Raw genomic sequence first — 26,527 nt, 5'->3', positions numbered from 1 at the left:
GCATACAGAGGCTGGATCTGCCTATACAGCCCAGCCTCTGTTGCTATCCCAAACCCCACTAAGGTCCCCCTGCACTCTGCAATCCCTCATAAATCACAGCCGTGGTGTGAGGCTGTGTTTACATCTGTAGTGTCAGTCTCAGCTGCTCCCCCGCCTCCTGCATAGCTCCGGTCCCTGCCCCCGTCCCTTCCCTCCAATCAGCAGGGAGGGAAACGATACAGGCGGGGACTGGAGTTCTGCAGGAGGCGGGGAGAGCAGCAGACTGACACTATAGAGATAAACACAGCCAGCTCTGACAAGCTGTTTGTCAGCAGCGTGGCTGTGATTTATGAGGGATTGCAGAGTGCAGGGGGACCTTAGGGGGGTTTGGGATAGCAACAGAGGCTGGGCTGTATAGACAGATCCAGCCTCTGTATGCAGATAATATTCTTCAAACCCGCCTCGGGTTCTCTTTAAAGCTACTATCCAAGAAAAAAATTTGAGCAGAAGATCACTGAAATGGTTAAACAAAGTACTTTGTTTTGCTGTTCAGCTTCAAATCCACATCCAAACTGGAGATAACAGTATCTTTTTTTTTACTTGTTAAACACAAATGTATCAGCACTGGAATGTAAACAAACACTCTCTGAGAAACTGTCTCTGCTTCAGGCACACACAGTTCAGAATAGCTCATTAGAAGATTTTAATATATAATAAAAAGCAATTATAATAGAAAGAATAAAATGCAATGCCAGCTTTCAGGGCAAGAAAAACTACACTTTGGAAACTTGTAATTTGTGAACAGGCAATATTATTCATGCACAAAAGCAAATATAGTAACTGTATGAGTAATACAAAGCAGGAAAACACATTTGTATTGAATGTTATGTCAGTTTCAGACCAGTTTAAAGAGAAACTCCAACCAAGAATTGAACTTTATCCCAATCAGTAGCTCATACCCCCTTTTACATGAGAAATACAATGATTTTCACAAACAGACCATCAGGGGGCGATGTGTGACTAATTTTGTGCTGAAACCCCTCCCACAAGAGGCTCTGAATACCGCGGTACTCTGGGCAAACTGCCACAATGTAACAATGTTCACAGACAGGAAATGGCTGTTTAAAGCTGTCTGTACCAGCCAGAGCAGCTAGAAACAGCTACATAACTTGCCCACAGTAACAATGTCACCATGTAATACATGTCAGAATGTGAATCTGGGAGAGGAAAGATTTTACAATGAGCAAACACTGACTAAATCATTTATACATAATTATTGTAAAAATGAAGCACTTTTTTTTATTAAATTATTTTCACTGGAGTTCCTCTTTAAGCTCTTTACAAAGGCGCTATTTGTATGTACCGTAAATACTCATTTGTATGTATCTCATATTTCTACAGATAAACCCTTTTTATTGGGAAAACACAAAAATTGTCAATCAGATAGATATCTTAAGAAGTTATTACTGTAGTAGTTAAAGTGATGCATATCTAAACTTGCTGTGGGTTTAAAGTGGTTAAAGTGGATCCGAGATGAACTTTTACTCATTGCATAATTGTGTTCCTTTCCTATTGTTTATAGGGCATTCCTCAAGCCAAATACTTTTTTGTTTTTGTTTTAATACTCTAATTCCCTATAAACTAAGCAAGCTATGCCCAGAGGGTTTCAGAGAGCCAAGGCACTTTCAGGCAGTAGCAAGGGCTCATGGGAGCTCAGTCTGGGCTGGAGGAGGGGGAGGTATTACTAGCCAGAGATTTCAGAGGCAGAGGGGAGGAGGAGGGGGGATTAGGTTTTTTTTGCTCAAGATACAGATAAGCTTGCCTCTGTGTAATGTTTACAAACAACATAGCTGCTGTCATTGTATCACAGGAAGAAATAATCATATTCTATTAAAGCTGTTTGCAGCTAGATTTGCTGTGTAAACTATCTAAACTTTAGATAAGATATATAGACAAGTTACTTGTTATAGTTAGTTTTTCATCTCAGATCCGCTTTAATATAGATGAATTCTGGTGGTTTCCACTTGTACTATATTGTGCTTGTCACATAGTGCTGTATGTTATTTATCAGGCGTTCTTTTGATAAGAGGAGGTATAGAACGTACTAATACCTCTAAAAGCTCAAAATGACTGATATGAAACTTTTTTTTTTTTTTTTTTTTACTGCCAGATTGGCTTAACACTGAGCACGGGCCAATAACAAGAGCCTGGTTATACAACTGGTGATGTTTCTATAGGCACAATTTGTAAGGCAGTAAGTGACTGTGATGAGAAAATGAGTGTCTTAACATTTGTGTTAATTAGTCCTTAGCATGTGTCAGGGTTGTAACTGCAAATCATGAGGCCACTTAATGTTCATGCCCCTTCCCTTGCCTCCTTTTGGTGACCCTCAAAGTCTGGGGGGCCATCCTACAAGGCATATAAAACAAGTGTGGCCATCATGATCTTCACACCCATAACATGTGTAGCCACAAACACCCCCCCCCCCCCCCCCCGGCATGTGTAAATTTTAGGGGCTATGAAAGCAAAGTCAGGTGGTTTTGAGAGCCAACAAAATGTTTCACGTGAAGGCCATATCTAACTGTTGCCTCGGGACTGTTTCACGTGTAGGCCATATCAATATCTAACTGTTGCCTCGGGACTGTTTCACGTGTAGGCCATATCCATATCTAACTGTTGCCTCGGGACTGCTTCACGTGAAGGCCATATCCATATCTAACTGTTGCCTCGGGACTGTTTCACGTGTAGGCCATATCCATATCTAACTGTTGCCTCGGGACTGCTTCACGTGAAGGCCATATCCATATCTAACTGTTGCCTCGGGACTGCTTCACGTGAAGGCCATATCCATATCTAACTGTTGCCTCGGGACTGTTTCACGTGTAGGCCATATCCATATCTAACTGTTGCCTCGGGACTGCTTCACGTGAAGGCCATATCCATATCTAACTGTTGCCTCGGGACTGCTTCACGTGAAGGCCATATCCATATCTAACTGTTGCCTCGGGACTGTTTCACGTGTAGGCCATATCCATATCTAACTGTTGCCTCGGGACTGTTTCACGTGTAGGCCATATCCATATCTCTACTGCATTTCTTTACTTGTATCATTGTTTGTTGTATGTGTTGCGCATCTGTCCTCTTATACCATGTTATACTATGTCTATGCCATGTGTACCACAATCAATTCTGAGTATAGCTCTGCTGTACTTGGCGAAATAAAGTGATTCTGATTCTGATTGTTTGTTATATAGAGGTTGTTTAGGGTAAATGTTTCCTCTGACATAAGAGCATTTAAGGAGAGCTGTGATATACAATATGTTGTCTACAGGATTCCCATCAGCTGACTGTAATAGAAGATGTAGAATGTACAGAGTGACTGAGCAGTGAGGCGCTTGGGACTACCGTATATTCTGGGGGTGAAGGACTTGTACTGGGAAAGATAGAGAGCTGTGAGGAAATCATGTGATAAGCCCAGCATGACCTGTATCTCCTCCTCCTCCTCATGATCTGTCCCCGTATCCTCTTGTCTGGCTTATGGAAAACACAAGCGACATAATTAGATCTACTGCATGAAGAGCTTCCACGAGATCTCATGTGATTACATTTAGTGACGTGGCAACAATGAAGCTACTATTTTAATCGCATGCCAATTTATGACAACTGCTTGTAAACATGTATCACAAACAGGCTTGTGTAATACGGGAGTGCAAAGAACAATGTCCAAACTTCAGGAGACTTCAAGAACCAGCTAGAATCCACCCACCCCATAGCGGGCTGAGTCCAGGCTACATAATATAAATGTTCTAGCGATGATGGGCAGATTCGACCAAGAGACAGATCTCTCTCTGACTCTGCCCTCTCTCTCTCTGCCCATACACCACAGGCCGATTCCCGATCAATTTCAGAATGAAACCTCTGAGTAATTGGGTGCGCTCGCCGCTGACCCCCTACTGCATAAATGTGCCCCCTGTGTGTTCAAACACGATGGAGGCTGGCACTTCCAAAAATATATAGCTCTTTAGTGAAACGTCAACTAAAAATGACTACGCGGCGACAGCCCACTGTTTCATGTTTCAGCCCTTTCTCAAGCCGTTGCCTCCATTTGCGCTTCACACGCCACCGGCATTTAGCATCAAACGCGCCACCCACTATACGACGACGGCGTGGGAATAAGCCAAGACAGATGGGCAAAGCACGGCGAGCAAAACAGGACAGGCAATATATAAATGCACACATTGGGGGGGCACATTTATACTCTGGGGGGAATAGCCCCGGGGGGATCATCGCTCATCCCGATATCGCTCGCCGTTATTGCTGAACACCCTATCGACCACGACGGCCCGACATCTTACAGCATGTCCGATTGATGCATGCAGCCAATTTTGGCCCGAAATTGGTCGCATGCTTGATTGGGCATGCTGTTGGCAGCACTGATTTTCACCCAGTTCGATAATAATTAATAAATCCGATGGTCGACCGGCCGCCAAGTTGAGAGATATATGGCCACCTCTGCTCATCGGCAGGCTGATAAATCAATCAGTATTTGCTTGTCTATAATCAGGTCAGTGAATAAAGCCTTGATAAACAACAAACCGTGAGGAAGAAGAGGGAACTGGAAAGACCCAAATTGACTCTCTAAGTTTGGGCACATTGGAGGTGCTTCTATCCAGTGCAGCAGTCGGCCATTGTGTGACTCCTAAAAGTGGTGCAGCCACATTACTGTGAGTGATACTGTATGAGAGGGTCCAGATAGCTGGCATTGCTTCCATACTCAGCTACTCAGCTTATAGCAGTATCAAAGACCAGATGGAGGCTTGGCTGTCACAAGGTACCATCAAACCAACACATTGCTATAAAACTCAGGTTAGGCCCTCCCACCCAATAGACATTTTAGTAGATTAGACATTAGAGTCGATAACATTGAATTTAAAGTGAACCTGAGACGAGAATCCTCTCACGATCCATACTTAACAGGAGCTCACTTGCAATTGTCCCCGAAAGCCTAGCCGAGTTGCGTTCCATCGTACATGCGCGGCCCTGCCAGGTGCGCTCCCCTGCCGCACTCCTGTCCCTGGGAGTGATCTGCGGTTGCGCAGTATTTCTGCACAAGCGCAGATCGCTCCCACAGACAGGAGCACGGCAGGGAGCGCACCTGGCCAGGCCGCGTATGCACGATGGAACGCAACTCGGCCAGGCTTTCGGGGACAATTGCAAGTGACAGGAGTCACCCTGGGAGATGGCGAGGGACGAGCAGCAGCTTAAAGGGAACCTGAAGCGAGTAAAATTATTTAAAATAAACACATGACATAGCTGCAAATGAATATTACATACTAACCTCACAGTCAGTTCCTCTCAGAAGCTCACCATTTCCTTCTTACAGTGCTCCCTTCCAGTTCTGACAATATTTTGTCAGAACTGAAATATACCAGTTGCTGTCAGTTATATATCAGCAGCTGTCAGTTATAACTGAATGTGCAAGGTAATGTCCATGTTTCCCTATGGCTCAAGTGGGCGATATTACAGTTTAACAGTATGCTAACCATGAAGCTGTTATGGGGTAATGGCCATTTTTAAAATGGAGGATGGATAATTCCATTGATCACAGTGGACAAATGGGAGGCAGGAGAGGAGAAAGAGCTTGAGAAGTAGACTACACAGGATGTAAGTATGACCTGTGTATGGGTATTTTGACTTCTTATTTTCAGTTCCGTTTCTCTTTAAAGAGGAGCTGTCAGCCATACTATCTCAGGAAAAAAAATACATATATAAGTAGAAAAAATACTTGCTCTACTTACATAACATTTGTATTGCACTGTCCATGTTTTGATTTCAGTGATTTTTCTACAGTAATAAAAGTGAAAATCCTTCTTAGTATTTCCTATTTTAAGTGTGGCGAATTCAAAGCCAGTGCTGATGTCATTTACTCCCTTAATCTCTTCTGCCTGATTGTGTATGCATTGCCCGCCCTCTACTATAGAAAGTGCATTGTCTCAGCATGAGAAATATTGGCCAATCAGAGAGGAACAGAGGTGTGGGAGGGGAAAACAGGAGGGAAAGAAGCTTCAGCCAATCAGGCTGCATTAGTTAAGTCTGAGGGGAAAGTAGAGAAGCAAAAAAGGACAACCCAGCATGCCCTGCAACTTCTTTTTTGTGCACCAAATTTTGTGTGTACCAAATAAGTCAGGTAAACCGGGGAATGATCATTTATCAACAAGAAAAGGAACAGTGATTTTAACTTTTGGATTGCCTGGTTAGCAGCCCTATTACTTGTTTACCAGATACAAATAAAGAATTGATTTTTGAATTTACAGTGGAGGAAATAATTATTTGACCCCTCACTGATTTTGTAAGTTTGTCCAATGACAAAGAAATGAAAAGTCTCAGAACAGTATTATTTCAATGGTAGGTTTATTTTAACAGTGGCAGATAGCTCATCAAAAGGAAAAATCGAAAAAGTAACCTTAAATAAAAGATAGCAACTGATTTGCATTTCATTGAGTGAAATAAGTTTTTGAACCCCTACCAACCATCAAGAGTTCTGGCTCCCACAGAGTGGTTAGACACTTCTACTCAGTCACCCTCATTAAGGACACCTGTCTTAAAGAGACTCTGAAGCGAGAATAAATCTCGCTTCAGAGCTCATAGTTAGCAGGGGCACGCGTGCCCCTGCTAAACCGCCGCTATCGCGCCGCACAAAGGGGGTCCCTTCACCCCCAAACCCACCCCAGCACGACTTGGTCGTGCTTTTGGTCGCTCCTGGAGGCAGGGCTAACGGCTGCAGCCCTGCCTCCAGTCACGTCTATCAGCGGCGCATCGCCGCCTCTCCCCCGCCCCTCTCAGTGAAGGAAGACTGAGAGGGGCGGGGGAGAGGCGGAGATACGCGCTGACAGATGCGCGTGGGGCAGGGCTGCGGCGGTTAGCCCTGCCCCAATGCGGAAGCGCTCCCCCGCATTACGGAGGGGATTTGGGGGGGACAGGGACCCTCGTGCAGCCGCGGGATAGCGGCGTTGTAGCAAGGGCACAAATGCCCCTGCTATTTAGGAGGTCTGAGGCGAGATTTATTCTCGCTTCAGACTCTCTTTAACTAGTCACCTGTATAAAAGACACCTGTCCACAGAATCAATCAATCAAGCAGACTCCAAACTCTCAAACATGGGAAAGACCAAAGAGCTGTCCAAGGATGTCAGAGACAAACTTGTAGACCTGCACAAGGCTGGAATGGGCTACAAAACCATTAGCAAGAAGCTGGGAGAGAAGGTGACAACTGTTGGTGCGATTGTTCGAAAATGGAAGGAGCACAAAATGACCATCAATCGACCTCGCTCTGGGGCTCCACGCAAGATCTCACCTCGTGGGGTGTCAATGGTTCTGAGAAAGGTGAAAAAGCATCCTAGAACTACACGGGAGGAGTTAGTGAATGACCTCAAATTAGCAGGGACCGCAGTCACCAAGAAAACCATTGGAAACACATTACACCGCAATGGATTAAAATCCTGCAGGGCTCGCAAGGTCCCCCTGCTCAAGAAGGCACATGTGCAGGCCCGTCTGAAGTTTGCCAATGAACACCTGAATGATTCTATGAGTGACTGGGAGAAGGTGCTGTGGTCTGATGAGACCAAAATAGAGCTCTTTGGCATTAACGCAACTCGCTGTGTTTGGAGGAAGAAAAATGCTGCCTATGACCCCCAAAACACCGTCCCCACCGTCAAGCATGGGGGTGGAAACATTTTGCTTTGGGGGTGTTTTTCTGCTAAGGGCACAGGACAACTTAATCGCATTAACGGGAAAATGGACGGAGCCATGTATCGTGAAATCCTGAACGACAACCTCCTTCCCTCTGCCAGGAAACTGAAAATGGGTCGTGGATAGGTGTTCCAGCACGACAATGACCCAAAACATACAGCAAAGGCAACAAAGGAGTGGCTCAAGAAGAAGCACATTAAGGTCATGGAGTGGCCTAGTCAGTCTCCGGACCTTAATCCAATAGAAAACCTATGGAGGGAGCTCAAGCTCAGAGTTGCACAGAGACAGCCTCGAAACCTTAGGGATTTAGAGATGAACTGCAAAGAGGAGTGGACCAACATTTCTCCTAAAATGTGTGCAAACTTGGTCATCAATTACAAGAAACGTTTGACCTCTGTGCTGGCAAACAAGGGTTTTTCCACTAAGTATTAAGTCTTTTATTGTTAGAGGGTTCAAAAACTTATTTCACTCAATGAAATGCAAATCAGTTGCTATCTTTTATTTAAGGTTATTTTTTTCAATTTTCCTTTTGATGTGCTATCTGCCACTGTTAAAATAAACCTACCATTGAAATGATACTGTTCTGAGACTTCATTTCTTTGTCATTGGACAAACTTACAAAATCAGTGAGGGGTCAAATAATTATTTCCTCCACTGTATGTGCAGCAGTTACACTTTAAGGAAGCCCCCTATAAGTATGGTACCAGAGACTCTTCTCGTCCCTAGTACACATTAATGAAAATCTATTGAAAGCGTTTCTCTCCCAAACAACTCTCCAAGCACAATGTCTAGTGCCCCCCTCCTTCCCCTATACAGTTCCATGGTGTCTAGTGATCCCCCTTCACCTATACATTTCCCTGATGTCTAATGTCTCCTCCCTCTCCTATACATTTACGGTATCTGGTGTCTAGTGGCCCCCTTTCCTCCCCTATACAGTTCCCTGGTTTCTAGTGCTTTTCCCCTCCTTCCCCCATATGGCTTCCCTGGTGGTCTAGTGCGTCACCTCCACTATAGCTTCCCTGGTGGTCTGGAGTGGGCCAGAGATAATGCAAAGGGAGGGGGGGGGGGTGACCACTTGCAGGCCAGATTTGGACCACGGGCTGGAGTTTGACATGTATGCTCTAAAGAATTATTAAACATGCAGTATGTATGCAGTAGTATCTGAATGAACTGCTCTATAATTTGATTATGCAATAATGCATGCAGTATGTTTGTGGATCTTAATTTCTGGTGATACTTTGTGCTTGCTGTGGTGTTTCCTCAGGATTGTTAGAACACTGTGTGGTGTAATAACGCTGTTATACATGTGCTTCAGCTCTGCCTGTGAGTGGATTATAGTGATCCCAGCGGTGTCTGAGCTATTATCAGCTGTGTTACGTAACTGCTTCCTTGTAATCTGCTTGTGTGATGTTTTTTTCCCCAGCGTTGTCTATACCGAATGTGTAACCACTGCCGTTTTGTCATACTGTCCATTGTCACTGCAATGCAATCAGCATGCAAGATTCACACTGGACGTGCACCGTGTACTGTATGGGAATCTCCCTTATCAGATAGCTAGTGGAACTACAGAAAGTAAACTTGCTTACTATTATGAGTGGTTTCTGTTGTCGGGAAAAACCTTCAATCTTGGTACAATCCTTGCTTGCTCCTTGATTCGCTTGCTATGTTCTGTACCCCTGTATTCCCTGCGGTACTGCTAGCATATGAAATGTAGGAGGTATATTTTGAACCACTGCTTGGTAACTAGATTTTACTTTTTTGTAAAAGTGAAAAACCGGCCGCTACATAAGTTAATATTGACCCAGTTAAGTCATTGTAATATATGGTAGCTGCACTCAGGATCTTTGCTGGTAATTGGGTTCCTGTGACTTATTAGATAAAGCCTTGTACAAACGCTACACTGTTCTCAGCTGAGGTGGCTGACCTAGAATGTGTACAGTGCATAGTGCCCCCCCTTTCCCCCGACTGCATACATGAAAAAAAAAAGCACCTAGAAGAGAGGGAACAGGGTATTGCGGCTAGTAGAATATCACTAAAATTAGCGATACATTAGTGCTGGATTCCGATATTAAAATATCGTTCGTCTTTACCGATATCTTACTATGGCTAAACGTAACCCTACTTTCACAAAGAACCCTTCACTACCAATGCCTTCAGCCAACCCCCTTCCCCCACAGAGCCATGATTTGCAGCCAAGAAAGCAAATTTGGGTGGCCGGAGGATAAGAAGGTGCATTTCGGCATCCAGAGGCTCCTGATAACTGGCACCGCTGTGCGCCCAACTTCCCCTTCTTTGCCGCAAATCTCGTATTTAATAATAGGCACCTATGGCAGCACCGTTTTTTTTTCCCCGTAAGGGCCCCATCTAATGCTGATCGAATCGGATTAAAATCGGCGCGCCAAGAGCATACCCAACCGACAATACAACCAATTTCGGCCCGAAGTTGGTTGCATGTATCAATCGGACATGCTGCAAGATGTCATAAATGCACAATCAGATTCAAGACCTTAATCAGATTCAAGACTTTAATCCCCCAGATTCTGCTGGCCCCTTATGTGAATTGAGTTTGACAACCCTGGTCTAGCATCTAGTTTCTAAAGCATCAGAAAGATGACTCAATGCTGCAACCTAAATAGTTAACCAGACCGGAGAGTCTACCAGCTAAAACCCCTATGTACCAAAGGTCTCAAACAAAAGAGGCTGCTGGGTCTCAAACCTGGATTTAGGCCGATTGGCTGATTTATTGCAAGTACCAAAGTGCAGAGCAAGACGCTTCGACCTGTATGCTCTTGCAAAACAACGTGCTCTGCACTTTGATACTTGCAATAAATCGGTCAGTTGGTCTAAATCCAGGTTTGAGATCCAGCAGCCTTACCTTTGTTCCTAGCATCTAGTTTCTCTCTATGCAAATGAATGAAATTGTCCATTTACATGCATTTACTCTCAAATTAAGTTTTTGTTTTTCTTTGCCATTCCAGTGATGGAGAAGCAGCCGCTTCCAGAGATGCAGGAAATTGCTTTAATTCGCAGTATTGAGGAGGAGTACAGGAAAGCCTTCCTGTACATTAATAAAGGTTTGAGCGCAGATGAGAATGGCTACAAGGAAGATGCCCGCAACTTCTACAGACAAGGCCAGGAGCATCTGACAAGAGGGTTGGGTGTCTCCTTGCAGGGACCTCAGTGCATCGGGCCAGCTTGGGACTCTGCCAGACTGATGCAAGTAAAGATGAGGGAGACACTGGAGAATGTGAATACCAGACTGAACATCTTGCAGCAGAGTATGACCGGGGCTGTACCTGACCCTTCTGCTGCAGCAGCATCGCCTCTGTACCCAACACTGCCTGCTGCACAGAAAGAGAAGCCTGCCAGACCACCGGTCCCCACGCTTCCTTTATTCCCACCTGAGGCGGCAAGTGGCACCTCCTGTGTAACAGATAATGGAGTACAAGTAAATCCATTTATAGCAGGAGTAGCGGCCCCACCAGCATACACCCCCCAGGCCACTGATGGACATTTCACAGTCTCCTATGGCACGGAGTCGGGGGAGCAGTCTTTTGTGGGGGATGAGTTCTATACTATGGCGGCACAGCCTCCCCCGGTGCAGACTCTGGGGGTAGATGCCGAGGAACTCATTCTTATTCCAAGAGGGGTCCAGATCTTCTTTGTGACACCAGATGGAGAAGTGAGCGCCCCCTCATATCCTGGCTATCTACGCATTATAAAGTTTATGGACACCAGCAGTGAACTGGCTCAGAGCCGACCTCCAGCTTTTCTCCAGGTAAGGCACCCTCCAGAATATTTTTTGCTTGAGAGTACGACTGGGTTTTCCACTTGTGTTCATAAGGCCTTATGTATATAAGCAGTTATTGTGTTTTTTCATAATTTGCCAAGACATCTTGGAACTGTCTTGGCACAATATACAGGGTTCATCCGTCCATTTTTGTCCTACTTCTTTGTTCTCTTGTTGTCTGTCTTGGGGCTTCCAACTTTTTAAAAATTCCATATTATAAAGTGTGGGAAAAAGGTGGGAATCCCTCATATCTTGAAAAAGATTAAAGATTCGTATCCCAACGTCATTTCTGCAATTATATTCCTGAAGTAGCAGCATTGCATCCCCGCTCCTTCTACGCTCCCGTACTGTCCTCCTCCCTCTCCCCCGTCATCCTTCTCTGCTCCCCCCCCCCCCATTCCCATCTGCCACTACTTGTATCTATGCGGGGGGGGGGGGGGGGAGGAGGAAGGAGCAGAGGAGGATGGATGGGAGGCAGATGTGGACAAAGGACACGAGTTTGGATTATTATGTTTCTCACATGTATCATGTAATTGTTATGTACAGGATTTGTAAGGTTCGAGGTATTTGAGAACCTTTTTTGACTTTGCTCCTTTTTTTTTTTACAGGTAAATTTTTATTTATCTTTTTAGTACAACAGTACAACATAACATTTGGGTAAAACGATCAACACATACCCAATAACAACTAGTTATAAGTAGGTCAGGACCCGAAGAAGGATGTCACATGTGTCATTTTATGTCATTACTTATATATAGTGTTTGTATCATTTTAACCCAGGTAGAGGTAATATCATAGTAATTATGCACCTATAGAGTGGTTATAGTTCAGTGGAATGATTTAGTTCCATCTCTAGTTAAAATCTTCCAGAGAGAGTAAGTCCAAAATATTGGATGCCAGGGCCACCCGCACAGTAAATTGCAGCTATAAATAGCGGGCTTCTCATGCCCAAGTTTACCCTGATCGCCAATGTTTGAATGGGTGCCTATGGTGACGCCCAAATGTAATGGCGAGAATTGCGCACAAATCTATGTGATCACCAGCACCTGCCCCTACATTGTTTAAAGGGAACCTTAAATGGGTTCTGTGGAGGGTATTTAAAACAGAAGCCTCAGGTAAGTGTCAGTTTTTTATCGGACCCCTGCAGCTGTCATGTCCCGTGCTGTCCTCCTACGATCCTCCGTTCTAATTATGCTTCTGATGCAACTGCGGCCTTGGCTGCTTGCGTGTTCGTTCCCACTTGCGTCTCTGGGAGCTTACTGCGCTGGCACAGTATGAGGTTTTCTTGTACTGTACCCGCGCAGTAAGCTCCCAGAGACGGGAGCTGGAGCACGCAGTATTCTAGTTAGACGAATAATTAGACCAGGACCGGCAGCGGGGAACGGACAATGGTAGGAGGACGGTGCGGGACATGACAGCTGCAGGGGGCTGATAGAAGCCCCAGGTAAGTGTCAGTTTTTGTTTTTAATACCCTCCACAGAACCCCTGTAACTGAGAGGGATATAGATGTTTCCTTTTAAACCATACCAGTTGCTTGTCAGTCCTGCTGATCTCTTTGGCTGAATCACACACCTGAAACAAGCATGCAGCTAATCCAGTCTGACTTCAGTCAGAGCACCTGATCTGCATGCTTGTTGAGGGGCTGTGGCTAAACATATTAGAGACACAGGCTCAGCAGGAGAGTCGGGCAACTGGTATTATTTTAAAAAGAAAAATCCATGTCCTTCTCATGTCCATGTCCTTCTCAGTTTAGGTTCCCTTTAAGGAGAGTGATTCTTATGACTCAAATCTTAAAACATCTAGGACAGGGGTGCCCACACTTTTTCGGCTTGCGAGCTACGTTAAAATTTGCAGAGGCCAGGAGATCTACCAACGTTTTAAATGCTAAGCACGCCCCCCCCCCCCCCCCCCCCCGCGTAGGTTAGCCAGGTAAATGTGCCTGCAGCATAGGTTAGCCAGGTATATGTGCCTGCAGCATAGGTTACGTGCCCTCAGTATAGGTTAGCCAGGTATATGGGCCCTCAGTGTAGGTTAGCCAGGTATATGGGCCCTCAGTGTAGGTTAGCCAGGTATATTGGCCCTCAGTGTAGGTTAGCCAGGTATATGTACCTGCAGTGTAGGTTAGCCAGGTCCCCTGGACTCCTGGAACGCTCTAGGACTGGCAGGCAGGCCGCTGGCCAATATGGATGCAGGGGAGAAGAGGCGGCGAGGAGAGAGGCGGCGCGGCTGCTACGTCATGGCTGGGGGCGGCGCCTGGCACGTTACAAGCACGCACGTTGCGGGCTGCCCGCCGCCGCCCCCAGCCATGACGTAGCGGTCGCGCCGCCTCTCTCCTACCTCTCTCCTCGCCGCCTCTCCTCCCATGCATCCTTATTGGCCAGCGGCCGGCAGCTAGACATGATGAGCTGCTGGCCGCAACATTTAACGAGATGCGATCTACCGAGAAGGCGGTCGCGATCTACCGGTAGATCGCGATCAACCTATTGGGCAGCCCTGATCTAGGACATCAAAAGACCACTAAACTCTCTGATATCTACAGGAGATTAATATTTTAGTCTTTGGTGGTCTGAACAGTTAAGAATTCTATATTCCTGGTTGTTATTGTTATACAATCAACCTGCATGAAACTATCCATAAGGAATATATGTTTACTGGAGTTATGAACAGTTGTGTTAGCAGAGTACCTGCACACATACCAGAAAAGTGAGTACTGCAGTCATGTGAAATCACATGCAGCCGGGATTTCCCATTGTTGACATAGCTAGGAGCATTGCCCAATAATCACATGATGCTCACCAACCCGACTAATGCTGTGAATCGCATTCCTTTATTTCATTCAGGTTTGAGTAGTAATGTGAAAGACTAAAGTGTATCTAAAGGGGGTAAATGTACATCTTCACACTTCCAAAAAAGAAGACTGCATTACTTACCTGTCAGTGCTACCTGCTAACTAAAATAATCCCTCTGTCAGCCCCAGCGGACCCCTCTTAAAGGAAAACTGAAGCGAGAGAGATATGAAGGCTGCCATATTTATTTCCATTTAAAGCGGCACTATGGCGAAAAATTGTAAACTTTAAAATATGTGCAAACATAGACAAATAAGAAATGTTTTTTTTCCAGAGTAAAATGAGTCATAAATTACTTTTCTCCTATGTTGCTGTCACTTACTGTAGGTACCGGTAGTAGAAATCTGACAGAAGTGACAGGTTTTGGACTAGTCCATCTATAGGGGATTCTCAGCAAGGCTTTTATTCTTTATAAAGATATTGCCTTAATAGGATTCAAACAATGATTCTGGCCAGCTTCCCTGCTTGCTACGCAGTTTTTTTGGCAGCTGGACAGAGCAACTGCCATTCACTAAGTGCTTTTGAAAATTAAACAAATCCCTAAGAATCCCCTATGAAGAGATGGACTAGTCCAAAACCTGTCGCTTCTGTCAGATTTCTACTACATACTGTAAGTGACAGCAACATAGGAGAAAAGTAATTTATGGCTCATTTTACTCTGGAAAAAAGGTACTTCTTATTTGTATATGTTTGAACATATTTAAAATTTGTTTTTGCCATAGTGCCCCTTTAAGCAATAGTAATTGCTTGGCTGTCCTGCTGATCCTCTGCCTCTGATACTTTTAGCCATAGACCCTGAACAAGCATGCAGCAGATCAGGTGTTTCTGACAATATTGTCAGATCTAACAAGATTAGCTTCATGCTTGTTTCAGGTGTGTGTTTCAGACAATACTGCAACCAAATAGATTAGTAGGGCTGCCAGGCGACTGGTATTTAAAAGCATATAAATATGGCTGCCTCCATATTCTTCTCACTTTGGGTTCCCTTTAACAGAGAACATTTGCAGATTCCTTCCTTAAAGTACACATGAAGTGAGAAATCAGCCATTCGAGGGTGGTAGTTAATGTTATTCATGAAAGGCGTGGTTAAGTTCAGCCATTGTTGGAGAAGAGTTCTGCTTAGTTTGGGGCTACACTCCTAGCATTGGGGCAGAATGGGTGAGCCATTGCTGACACAGCTGAGACTTATTGTACACACTTTAGGGCTACAGCGAAGTTAGAACACCTGATTTCTATTACCGTACATACCTTGTTTCCCCGAAAATGTCAGTGTCTTTTATTCATTTTTGCTCCAAATGTTGTGCTGAGGCTTATTTTCAGTGGATATCTTATATTTCTATGAACACACAAGTTCCTGTGCTGTGTGTCATCCTGCCTTTCCTACTATGCCACCTCTTCCTCTGTTGGATCCACCTCTTGTGTCCCCCTTGTACCTTTAGTGTCCTCCTGGTGTCTCCCTCTGTACCTGTGTCCTGCTCTATCCCCCCAAACTCCTGTGTTCCATGTAACCCTATGTCCTCCTGGTGTCCTCAGATGTCCCCCTCCATCCTCCTCTTACCCCTAGCTCCATGTCATGCTGCCCCCCCCCCCCCCCCGTGTCTTGCAATGTTCCCCTAATCCACTTCCCCCCCAGCTCCATGCTGCTGTGTCCCCGCTCTTCAGCCTATGAGGAAGCAGCATGTAATCTTGTTTATCTACTGGAGCCAATGATCTCGTAGACTCTGCCATTGGGCCGAGTAGCAGCGAATGCAGTGATTGGCCTAATGATGGAGCCTTAGTCCTGCCCATTAGACCATTGGCTCCAGTAGAAAGACAAGTTTCCCTACTTTTTCCCCGTACTGCAGCTTGGGCTTACTTTCGGTGTAGGGCTTATATTTTAAGCATGCTCGAAATTCCTGCAAGGGCTTGCTTTCAGGGGATGTCTTAATTTCAGGGAAAGAAGGTATATTACAAAATAAGCCAAGAGTCCTTGACTGTAAAGAATCTGAGGTTTCTGCTGTAGAGCCCCACTTTTCTGCTATCCGAGGGGTACCTTCGTTTTCCATGCGGGACACCATCACTTCCTCCCAAAGGTATATGACTCGCTGTCCACTGACATGCTGATGTTTAGGTGGAGGGGGCTGTATTTCAGCTCCTGTTTCTGCTGTGAATGGTGTCCTCCTTCTTACAGGAACACAGAGCCAGAGAGAGGTTGGCTTATAAAATATGTAGAGTCTCAGCGGCCGCTGTCATGGCAGAGAAGCAGCTTCACTCCTCTCTGTTCTCTTTCCTTCTGATTATTAATTGATTGCTGCTGTCACAGACCTGAGTGTACCAGCCATTCTGACATTCGCTTTATTCTGACCTAATTATCCTGCTACTCTATTTATTCTGCTATCCTGTTGCCCCTTTTCCTCTATTTTTGCTTGTGAAATAAAAGCTTCTGGTTAAAGAATGTTCTCTTATCAACATGCTAATTGCTACCCTAGTGGCTCCCTGACAGTAATAGAGGCATCAAATCAACTATTGTTGCTTTGGCTCCCCTGAAGTCACCTTATATCCCCCTGGCTATTCTGTTTGCCCCAATTCCTATCTACATACAGTGTGCATAAATGTATTATCATTCTGCAAGCTAGAATCCTTAGCCAGACCAAACCTATTGTCTATATGTGGCTGGATAGTGTAATGGTTAAGGGCTCTGCCTCAGGCACAGGAGGCCTGGGATCGAATCTTCTTCCTGCTCGGTAAACCAGCACCTATTCAGTAGGACACCGTGAGCTAGACTCCCTAACGCTGCCTAAAAAGCGCGCCCTAATGGCTGCAGCTCTGGTGTTTTGAGTCCACCAGGATAAAAGTGTGATAAGCAGGGGTAGCAAAGAAGCAAAGGAAGGTTGCAAGAGGGCAACCAACCACTGCAGGCGGGTGGAGATCAATAAAACTGACTCCACTCAGGACCTGTGGCCGGGGTTCAAAGGTGTCCCCCCTACCCTGAGGTGGGGGGGGGGGCAGTATAATGCACAACAGGATGAAAAGGCACCCAGAAGGTAATACAATGAATTGAAAACCATAAAATAGAGAAGTATTGAGGTGGCTAACCTTAATGAAGACCTATTCATATATAAATTAAGCTTATTAGCACTGGCAACACGTTTTTGTGGGTCCCTGCCCACTTCCTCAGGCCAAATTAAGTGCCATGCTGTGTTCAGAGCCAAATGAAAGGCGCCTAGGCATAGCGTGCCACTTGATTTGGCCTGAGGAAGTGGGCAGGGACTCACAAAACGTGTTGCCAGTGCTAATAAGGTTCATTTATATATGAATATGTCTTCATTGAGGTAAGCCACCTCAACCCTGATCCATTTTATTGTTTCCTTCTGGGCGCCTTTTCATCCTGTTGTGCCCATGAGGTGATGGACTAGTCCAAAACCTGTTAGTTCTGTTGTAAGTGACAGCAAAGTAGTAAAAAAAAAGTAATTTATGGCTCATTTTACTCTGGAAGTAACATATATTTCTTATTTGTATGTGATCACATGTATTTTAAATTTTACAATTTTTCCTGATAGTGGTCCTTTAAAGGGACTCCGAGCAGTGCAGAAACTATGGAAAGATGCATATCATTTTAAAGCTCTCTTTCTCCTCTTTCCAATGATATATAAACCGCCGCCCTACGCCTTTTAGTCTTTGCTATTTTCGCGATCAAAATTCCCGCGGCTGCGATTTCGATCGCGAAAATAGAGAAAACTAAAAGGCGTAGGGTGACGATTTTGGTGTCGTCAGAAAGAGGAGAAAGAGAGCTTTAAAATGCTATCCATCTTTCCATAGTTACATTGTATTACACAGGGCGGCTTTTACTCAGTCAGCAGCTCCATTCAGCAGAAAAAGTCGCCCTGTGTAATACAATGTAACTATGGAAAGATGGATATCATTTTTAAAGCTCTCTTTCTCCTCTTTCCGACGACACCAAAATCGTCGCCCTACGCCTTTTCGTTTTCTCTATTTTTGTGATCGAAATCGCGGCCGCGGCAATTTCGATTGCGAAAATAGCGAAGACTAGGTGTAGGGCGGCGGTTTATATATCATTGGAAAGAGGAGAAAGAGAGCTTTAAAATGATATGCATCTTTCCATAGTTTCTGCACTGCTCGGAGTCCCTTTTAAATGAAATCCAAAATCGGTGTATAACCTGCACCATATCTGGCTTTATAACCGTAGATTGTGTTTTATTTGTCAGGTGTGTGATTGGCTGTACCCACTGATGTGCACTGAGTCCCCAGTACTGCGCTCTAACACAGGAGTCTACATGTTCCCAGACCTGATGTCCCAGGCTCCAGGCTCCTATGTAGGGGTGGTCCTATCTGCTGAGCTGCCAGCCGCTGACCTGGAACTGTTTGAGGACCTCTTAAGACAGCTGTCCGACCTGAGGATCCAGGTAATCGGAAGAGAGATCACCACAAGTACTATGGTAACTCTTACAGACACAGCTTAAGTGATCACCACTTTTATGAGTGCTAACCAGTTTCCCAGGGTGAGTGACTCTTCACAGCCCAACCAGTAGCATTTGCTATTTTGTTGTCAATTTTTATTGATAATTTTTGAAAAGAACAACCTAGTAATACCATGTAAATAATAATATAAGACTCTTAATTAGTGGCATGTGCAAGAACAAAAGGAGACTAGCCAACATTGGGATACATTCATGCAGAGATAGTAATAGCATTTCCAATGAGAAGCATGTAAATACCTATTTTTGGCAACATTCAGAAATGAACAAATCACGCAATTATGAAATTTAAACAGAACTATTGTAACACATACACTGGTCGATTTATTTATTTTTTTATTTATTTATTTTATTTTTACTTCGATTGATTATTATAACCAGTGAATCGAATAAATCAAGATTCAAATTCTCATTTTGATGTAGAATCGATTCTTATCGGCCGATATAGATATAAATTCTTGAAATGAATTGATCGAGTATGTCGGGTTATTTCAATCGATGGAACAAGAATCAAGAGCTTCTCATTATGCATTCGATCAACCTTTACTCGATCTGATGTATCAGGGTGCTTATTTTGTGATTGAAAATAGCCTCTGACTGATTAAAGGTGGAAAAATGAAACGCTAGTCTAGTTCAGGAGACTCAGCAGGAAATTTAGCTGATGTGATCTAGTGGGCGTCACCCTCTGGAACTGCTAGGTTTCAGACCGGTTGTAGTAAGCTACGCCCACACTATTCAACCAATCACAATGCTTTGTGCTGTAGAGGGTACTGTGATTGGAGAACTCTACCCTATGAGGTTTCCTGCTGGATCCCCTAAAGTAGACTAGCACCAGCAGAGAAGCCATAAAACAGACAAGCAGGTAGCATTTGTTAAAAGGAAATAAATATGACAGCCTTCCTCTTATTGATTTCCTTAAATTATTGATGCAGCTCAAACAAACCTTTATTGACTCCGTATTTAGTACACAGCTTGAACAGATTGATATATAAAACCATTACAGACTGTTTTCTGATAAACAATTAGGACAGAATGGCCTCTTTGTTTCATGGACAGATCACTCTTTGTATGGCTGGAACTGATGCTGCAGTAGGTGTCCAGCAGAATAAGCTGGAGGACATCCAGTCTGGTACAGAGAATTGCTTGTGCCCATTGTCTCAGAGCTAAGCTATGCTAATGCATCAGTGCACAAACAGCACAGCAGTGACAGTACCGCTCTCCATACTTTACTGAAGCAATGTTACAGACAGGTTTAACGTAAACCCGAGGCAGAAATAAACAACAGAAAAATCCCCACATACTTACCTGATCCTCCAGATGCATACTTACTGGATCCTTCAGATGCTTCCTTGGACCTTCTCTAGACACCGCCACTGCCTGGGACGCTTTTGAAGGTTGTGTCCGCACTCCTTCATGGCGTGGCCGCTATTGGGTAGTAGCACAGAGGTGCTCGTGGATGAGTGACTCTGGCTTACTACACAGGAACAGCTGTACTTGCGCAGACACAGCAGGGCTCTGGTCATGCATGAAGAGGCGTGTGGCAATATAACATATCGGACAAGATCTTGTTGGGTATGTTCCAGGGGTCCGTTAGGGCCAACAGTGGAGGCCATGAGGATGTGCACGATCCGGACGCTTGCCTCTTCATAGGCAAGTATCTCATTATTATTTTAATCCACCTAAGGTACACTATAAGCCAGTAGAGTGACAACTGAATTATTTTGTAAGTGAAATTGCAGCTGTGCTGTACATTGCATGGATTTACTATAAAGATTTCCCACTGCAGGGGCATGCACATGACTGCAGTTGCATTCCATTAGGTTTTACTACTTCTTACTTAAAAAGGAACTCCCGTGAAAATAATGTAATAAAAGTGCTTCATTTTTACAATAATTATGTATAAATGATTCAGTGTTTGCCCATTGTAAAATCTTTTAAATCCCTGATTTACATTCTGACATTTTTACTGTTGGCAGGTGATGTAGCTGCTGCATGCTTTTTTTGGCAGTTGGAAACAGCTGTAAACAGCTATTTCCCACAATGCAACAAGGTTCACAGACAGGAAACTGCGAGGAGTACCACGGTCCTTAGAGTTTCTTGTGGGAGGGGTTTCACCACAATATCAGTCATACAGCGCCCCCTGATGGTCTGTTTGTGAAAATGAATAGATTTCTCATGTAAAAGGGGGTATCAGCTACTGATTGGGATAAAGTTCAATTCTTGGTCGGAGTTTCTCTTTAAGGCCCGTACCTACCTTACAATTTTTGCAACAATATTTTGCCATCGTGGGGTCGTTTGCATGATCTTGCGACGTGGGTAGAGGCGCACGATCATGCAAATGTCGTTAAGCATCACTCGGCGATAATGGCCATTGCGGCAGATCAGATCTTTAAGATCCCTGACGACTCCCATGCAAAGTACCGCGATCACTTGAAGTCTCCTTCGCACTTTTCATGTGTAGTCACTCGTCATCAGGGGGATAACTCTGGATCCATCTTCCTGAATTACAAGGCGAGTATGTAGCTTTAGATCTGATATGACACAGGTAAGAGCTGCAAACATTGCTACCTAACAGCAAAATTCCATAAAGAATGCTGGCCAGGTTTGCTGGATTACACAGGCTCTCCACTCTTCTTAGTAAATCCGGCCCATGAGCTGCAGATTCTGGCTAAGGTGGCCTAGACAGGAATGTCCATAGGCATTTGAATCTGTGAAGCTGATAAGTGTTCATAATAATCATACAATGTTTTGTCTGTGCTGGTCTCTAGCCTGGAGAAGCAACGGGAGAAGTCATAGACCTGAGCCAGAGAGTTCATATTGTCACTATTCCTGAGCCTGAACCAGAACCAAAGCAGAGGGAAGACCTGCCACCCTGGAGCGAGAAAGTGGCACATGGAATTCTACAAGGTAAAGACAGGAGAGGCAGTCCTTTTGGGTTTAATCATGTTAGTAACTGCAGCCAAGTTCTGGTACAAAACTAAAAATTACCCAATACAGGAAGAATAAGTATAGACAGACATAATTGCATGACCTACAGTGCTGCCCATAATTATTCATACCCCTGACACATTTTGACTTAGTTACCGTACTTTTATTCAACCATCAATTTTTTTTTTTCTTTTTATTTTTTATGGGAAATTACATAGGTGTCTCCCAAAAGATAAGATGATGTACAAGAGGTATTATTCTGGGAAACAAAAACATTTCTCAGATTTTGGAAAAGAAGACCGAGAGCCCAATATCGTGTAATAAGTATTGATAAGGGGTGGGATGTGTTATAAACTGTAAGTAATATACTCACAAACCAGGGTTGCCTCCAAGGCAACCACTGTTCAGGCAGGTGGGGAGAACAAGCCTGTCCCCACTCAGGGTTAAAACGTCGCTCTCTGTAGATAGAAGGAAATAGTAGGGTAAAACACCCTTCCACCAAGGGTGGACTTCAAGATACGTAGAGGTATACAGAGGCGCCGGCAGGATAAAATTAACTAAAACGTTTAAAATTGTTGTGGTTGTGGTGGTGGACCGACCAACCATAAACGGACACAAGCTGTCGAATTTCAAAACATATAGACAGTTTATTCAAATACTCCCGGTACAAGAGTCGCAACGCGTTTCGCAGGCAAGAACCCGCTTCTTCAGGCAATAAGGGACGGGAGCAATACACAGCGTGTAGTCTGAATAAAGCTTGGCACTTCTGTGAAGAGGTGCCAAGCTTTATTCAGACTACACGCTGTGTATTGTTTTGAAATTCGACAGCTTGTGTCCGTTTATGGTTGGTCGGTCCACCACCACAACCACAACAATTTTAAACGTTTTAGTTAATTTTATCCTGCCGGCGCCTCTGTATACCTCTACGTATATTTCTCAGATTTTATTTACATTTGAGCAAATAGTGTCCAGTCCAAAATTATTCATACCCTTCACAAACTGTCACAGTCTGTGGAAAAATCCAAAGTTCTATACCATTCCAAATAGTCCAAGCTGTTCTAAAGCATCCTAATTACCCTGATTAACTGGGAACAGCTGTTTTAACCAACTCAACAGGTGAAAAACAGCAGCTATCTGCAGTTGGTTTGTGAGCAGTTATGGCTAAGACAAAGGAGCTCAGTGAGGACCTGCTGCTGCTCATTGTGGCTGCTCACAAGTCAGGAAAGGGCTATAAGGCCATTTCGATATGTTTTCAAGTTCCAGTGGCTACAGCGCAAAGTATTATTAAAAAAATACAAGATGTTACGCACTGTGGAAAATTTCAGAGGAAGTGGTCAGAAGCCAAAAGTGACACCTTTGCTGGCCAGGAGGATAGTGAGAGGGGTGAAAAAGAATCCAAAGATCACCACTAAGGCCACCCTGGTGAATCTGGGCTCTGCTGGTGCCAATTTCACAAGCAGACAATCCAACGGACAGTGCACACAGCTGAGTTCCACGGATGTAGACCAAAGAGAATGCCACTTCTCCAGATAAGGCACACAAAAGCTCACTTGGCCTTTGCAAATGCTCATCTGGACAAAAAAGACGACTTCTGGTCTTCTGTGTTATATAGTCAGATGAAACAAAAATTGAATAGTTTGGGCACAATGATGTTTCCTTCATTTGGTGTAAAAAAGGAGAAGCCTTCAACCCGAAGAACACCATCTCTACTGCCAAACGTGGTGGGAACCTAATGCTTTGGGGGTCTTTTTCAGCCAATGGACCAGGGAACCTAATCACAGTAAAGGGCACCATGAAAAAAAGAGCAATGCATGAGGCTTCTTAACGACAACATCAGGCAGTCTGCAGAGAAACTTGGCCTTGAGCACCAGTGGACATTTCAGCATGACAATGACCCAAAACACACAGCAAAAGTGGTGAAGAAATGGATAGAAGACAACAACATTAACATTTTGGAGTGGCCCAGACAGAATCCAATTGAGAATCTGTGGAGGGAGCTAAAGATCAGAGTGATGGCAAGAAGACCCTCCAACCTGAAAGATTTGGAGGTCATTGCTAAAGACGAATGGGCAAAAATACCTGTGGAGATATGCAAAAAGCTGGTCTGCAATTATAGGAAGCGTTTGATTGCTGTAATAGCCAATAAAGGCTTTTATATGGATTGAAAAGGGTATGAATACTTTTGGACTGGACACTGTTTGCTCAAATGTAAATAAAAGCTGAGAATTTTTTTTCCCCACAATAATGCCTCTTGTTCATTGTCTTATTATCTTTTGGGAGACACCTATGTAATTTCCTGTCAAAAAATTACTTGCTGGTTGAATAAAAGTAACTTTAAGTCAAAATTTGCCAGGGGTATGAATAATTATGGGCAGCACTGTTCATGCTGGGTGGTATTCAGTAATGTATCTTCCTTTTGGGGGGGGGGGGGGGGCTCTGATAGAAATCACGGAGTCCACATTTCATCATACCTTCTTGTTATTTAGAGCGTCTACATGTACAAATATAGTGGCTGCCCCTGTAGATAGAGGAATAACCTGTGTACACCCAACATGCAGTTCAGTAGAGATCACATGACTTAATCTAGCCTCCAAACTAAATGTCTGTCAATAAGTCACTCTCTCTTTAAATTCTATAGTAGATTGCCAAACTTATTATACACTGAAGGGCTGTTGGTTATTAAATATAGATGTAAGAATCCCTATTTGCTTAATGTCCATCTGTCACTAAAACATCAATAGATAGTGTTTGAATGATTGCTCATAGTCTTATGTTGACTTTCTCAAAGGATTACACTGCGGAGTTCCACCATAGAAATTGCAGTTTGGTGCATCTTGCATGGACATTACTAAGCTACTGCTGCTGTCTTATAACTGATCTCCAGGCAAAAACAAACACCTTTTCAGAAAGCTTCTAAGATTTTTTTGAAGATTCTGTATAGGTTAGGAAAAAATTACATAATGATACTAAAATCCAGCATGGCCTGTAAGCCTAGAGTGGGCTGTGGTCACGATTGGCTGGAGCTACTTTAGGGAATTATGGGAGTTATTGGAGGGAATGGACCAAACTAGGGAATAATAATGAAATGATGCGGGGCTATCATAAGTACACATAGATACGGGATTATAAGCAGTTGGTGGCTTCATAAACTGAGGAATTGTTAATCAGATGATTTTTGTACAAACTCTACAGCCCTGGTAAGTTAGACTAACGTGATGGAGTTGAGGAGTCGGAGTCTGAGCAATTTTGGGTACCTGGAGTTGGTTGTTTCATAAATTGAGGAGTCTGAGTTGGATGATTTTTGTACCCACTCCATAGCCATGCAAGGGCTGTGGAGGAGGAGTCGTGGTTTCATAAACTGAGGAGTCGGATGTTTTTGTACTGACTTCACAGCCCTGATTATAAGTATGTAGAATTCAGCTGTATTGCAAAATGAACACATGATTTGAAAATACAGTAAAACTAATCAACATTACTAAGCTAAAGATCTTATACCATCTGTGTCTCCAAGGTAAGTCATTAGATTATTCAGGAAATAAACAGTATTCAGTTAAGCTAAGGGCCTGTATACAAAGTTTGAATAATAACAGCGTGAGTACAGAGCCCGGTCCTCTGTATCAGCCTAGAACTACTCACAGTTATTGAAAGCCACTATCCAGCCTATACCAATTGGATGCTGATTTTCAAGTTGCTTTGGTATCCATTTTTCTTGGAAAAATAAATCTACATGCACATACTAGATTTTTGTCTCGTGAAAGTATCCTTCAGGGCTGTGGAGTCGGAGTCGAGGATTTTTTGTACCGACTCCACAGCCCTGGTATCCTTTATGATCATTGTGGCTGAATTCTATCATGAACACAGATCAATACAGATATACCCTGATGCTACCATCTCCCTTCATGCAATCTACTGAGTTAGATGCTACTTTACTTGACTTCTGCTTGTCCTCTCCCTCCCCTCTATAAAAGATAATGAGCTGGTCAGCTGACTACAAAACACCTCATCTTTACACGGATTACAGATTTTAAAATTGCCTGGCACAATTACAAAAAATCATTTTGGGTCATGGTTGTTTATTGTGTGTGTAGTTTCTTATCCCCATACTATGTACATTGACCATAAGGGCTGTTTCTTCCCTCTAGGGGCCTCTTGGGTGAGTTGGGGTCTGATAAAGGGCGCTGAGCTGACAGGAAAAGCTATTCACAAAGGTGGTACAAAGCTACGAGAGCACATTCAGCCTGAAGACAAACCTCTGGAGGTCAACCCCACCGTGGCCAAAGGTCTTCATGTGGCAAAGCAGGCCACTGGAGGAGCAGTGAAAGTCAGCCAGTTCCTAGGTAATGCATGGCTTCTATTCTGTTTATTGGTGATCCTATGAATCAGGTAAAAAATATTGTCATTTTTTTCTAAAGTGAAAATTATGGAATATGTAATTATCCTGCTTAAAGTGTACCTGAGACGATAAGCATCTCAGGTACTATACTTATCTGAGGCTTCCTTAAGGCCTCTGTCCTTCACCGTCTCCCCGAGTCGCTCTGGTCCCCCGCAATTCATCCTGAAAGCCTGGCCGAGTCGCGCTTCGTCACAAGGCCAGGCACGTCCCCCATCGCTCTCCCACGGCTTTGAATGTTCTGTGCTTGTGCAGTACTATTGCGCAGGCGCATAATGCTCCCAAGGAAGGGAGCGTGACAGGGGAGTGTGCTGGGACACGCATGCATGAAGAATCACGACTTGGCCAGGCTTCCGAGCTGAATTGCGGGGGA

The 26,527-nt window shown here is 44.1% G+C and overlaps 1 protein-coding gene across 4 annotated transcripts in view; it reads left to right on the top strand.

Annotated features, from left to right (window-relative positions):
- SPART (spartin) overlaps positions 1-26,527 on the top strand; it is a 57,486-nt gene that overhangs the window by 18,440 nt on the left and 12,519 nt on the right. For 3 of the 4 annotated variants that reach the window (XM_068267080.1, XM_068267078.1, XM_068267079.1), the window contains 4 exons: positions 10,704-11,503; positions 18,567-18,797; positions 21,605-21,743; positions 25,907-26,101. In XM_068267080.1, coding sequence (XP_068123181.1) covers positions 10,706-11,503; positions 18,567-18,797; positions 21,605-21,743; positions 25,907-26,101 — 1,363 coding nt within the window. In that variant the 5' untranslated portion in view covers positions 10,704-10,705. The remainder of the gene's footprint in view (positions 1-10,703; positions 11,504-18,566; positions 18,798-21,604; positions 21,744-25,906; positions 26,102-26,527) is intronic. The other variant, XM_068267081.1, reaches the window with a different exon arrangement.

The sequence above is a fragment of the Hyperolius riggenbachi genome, chromosome 2, assembly GCF_040937935.1.
Source record: "Hyperolius riggenbachi isolate aHypRig1 chromosome 2, aHypRig1.pri, whole genome shotgun sequence".
Lineage (NCBI taxonomy): Eukaryota > Metazoa > Chordata > Amphibia > Anura > Hyperoliidae > Hyperolius > Hyperolius riggenbachi.
The sequence above is the reverse complement of the archived record's forward strand: the minus strand, read 5'-3'. Positions and strand labels throughout refer to the sequence as shown.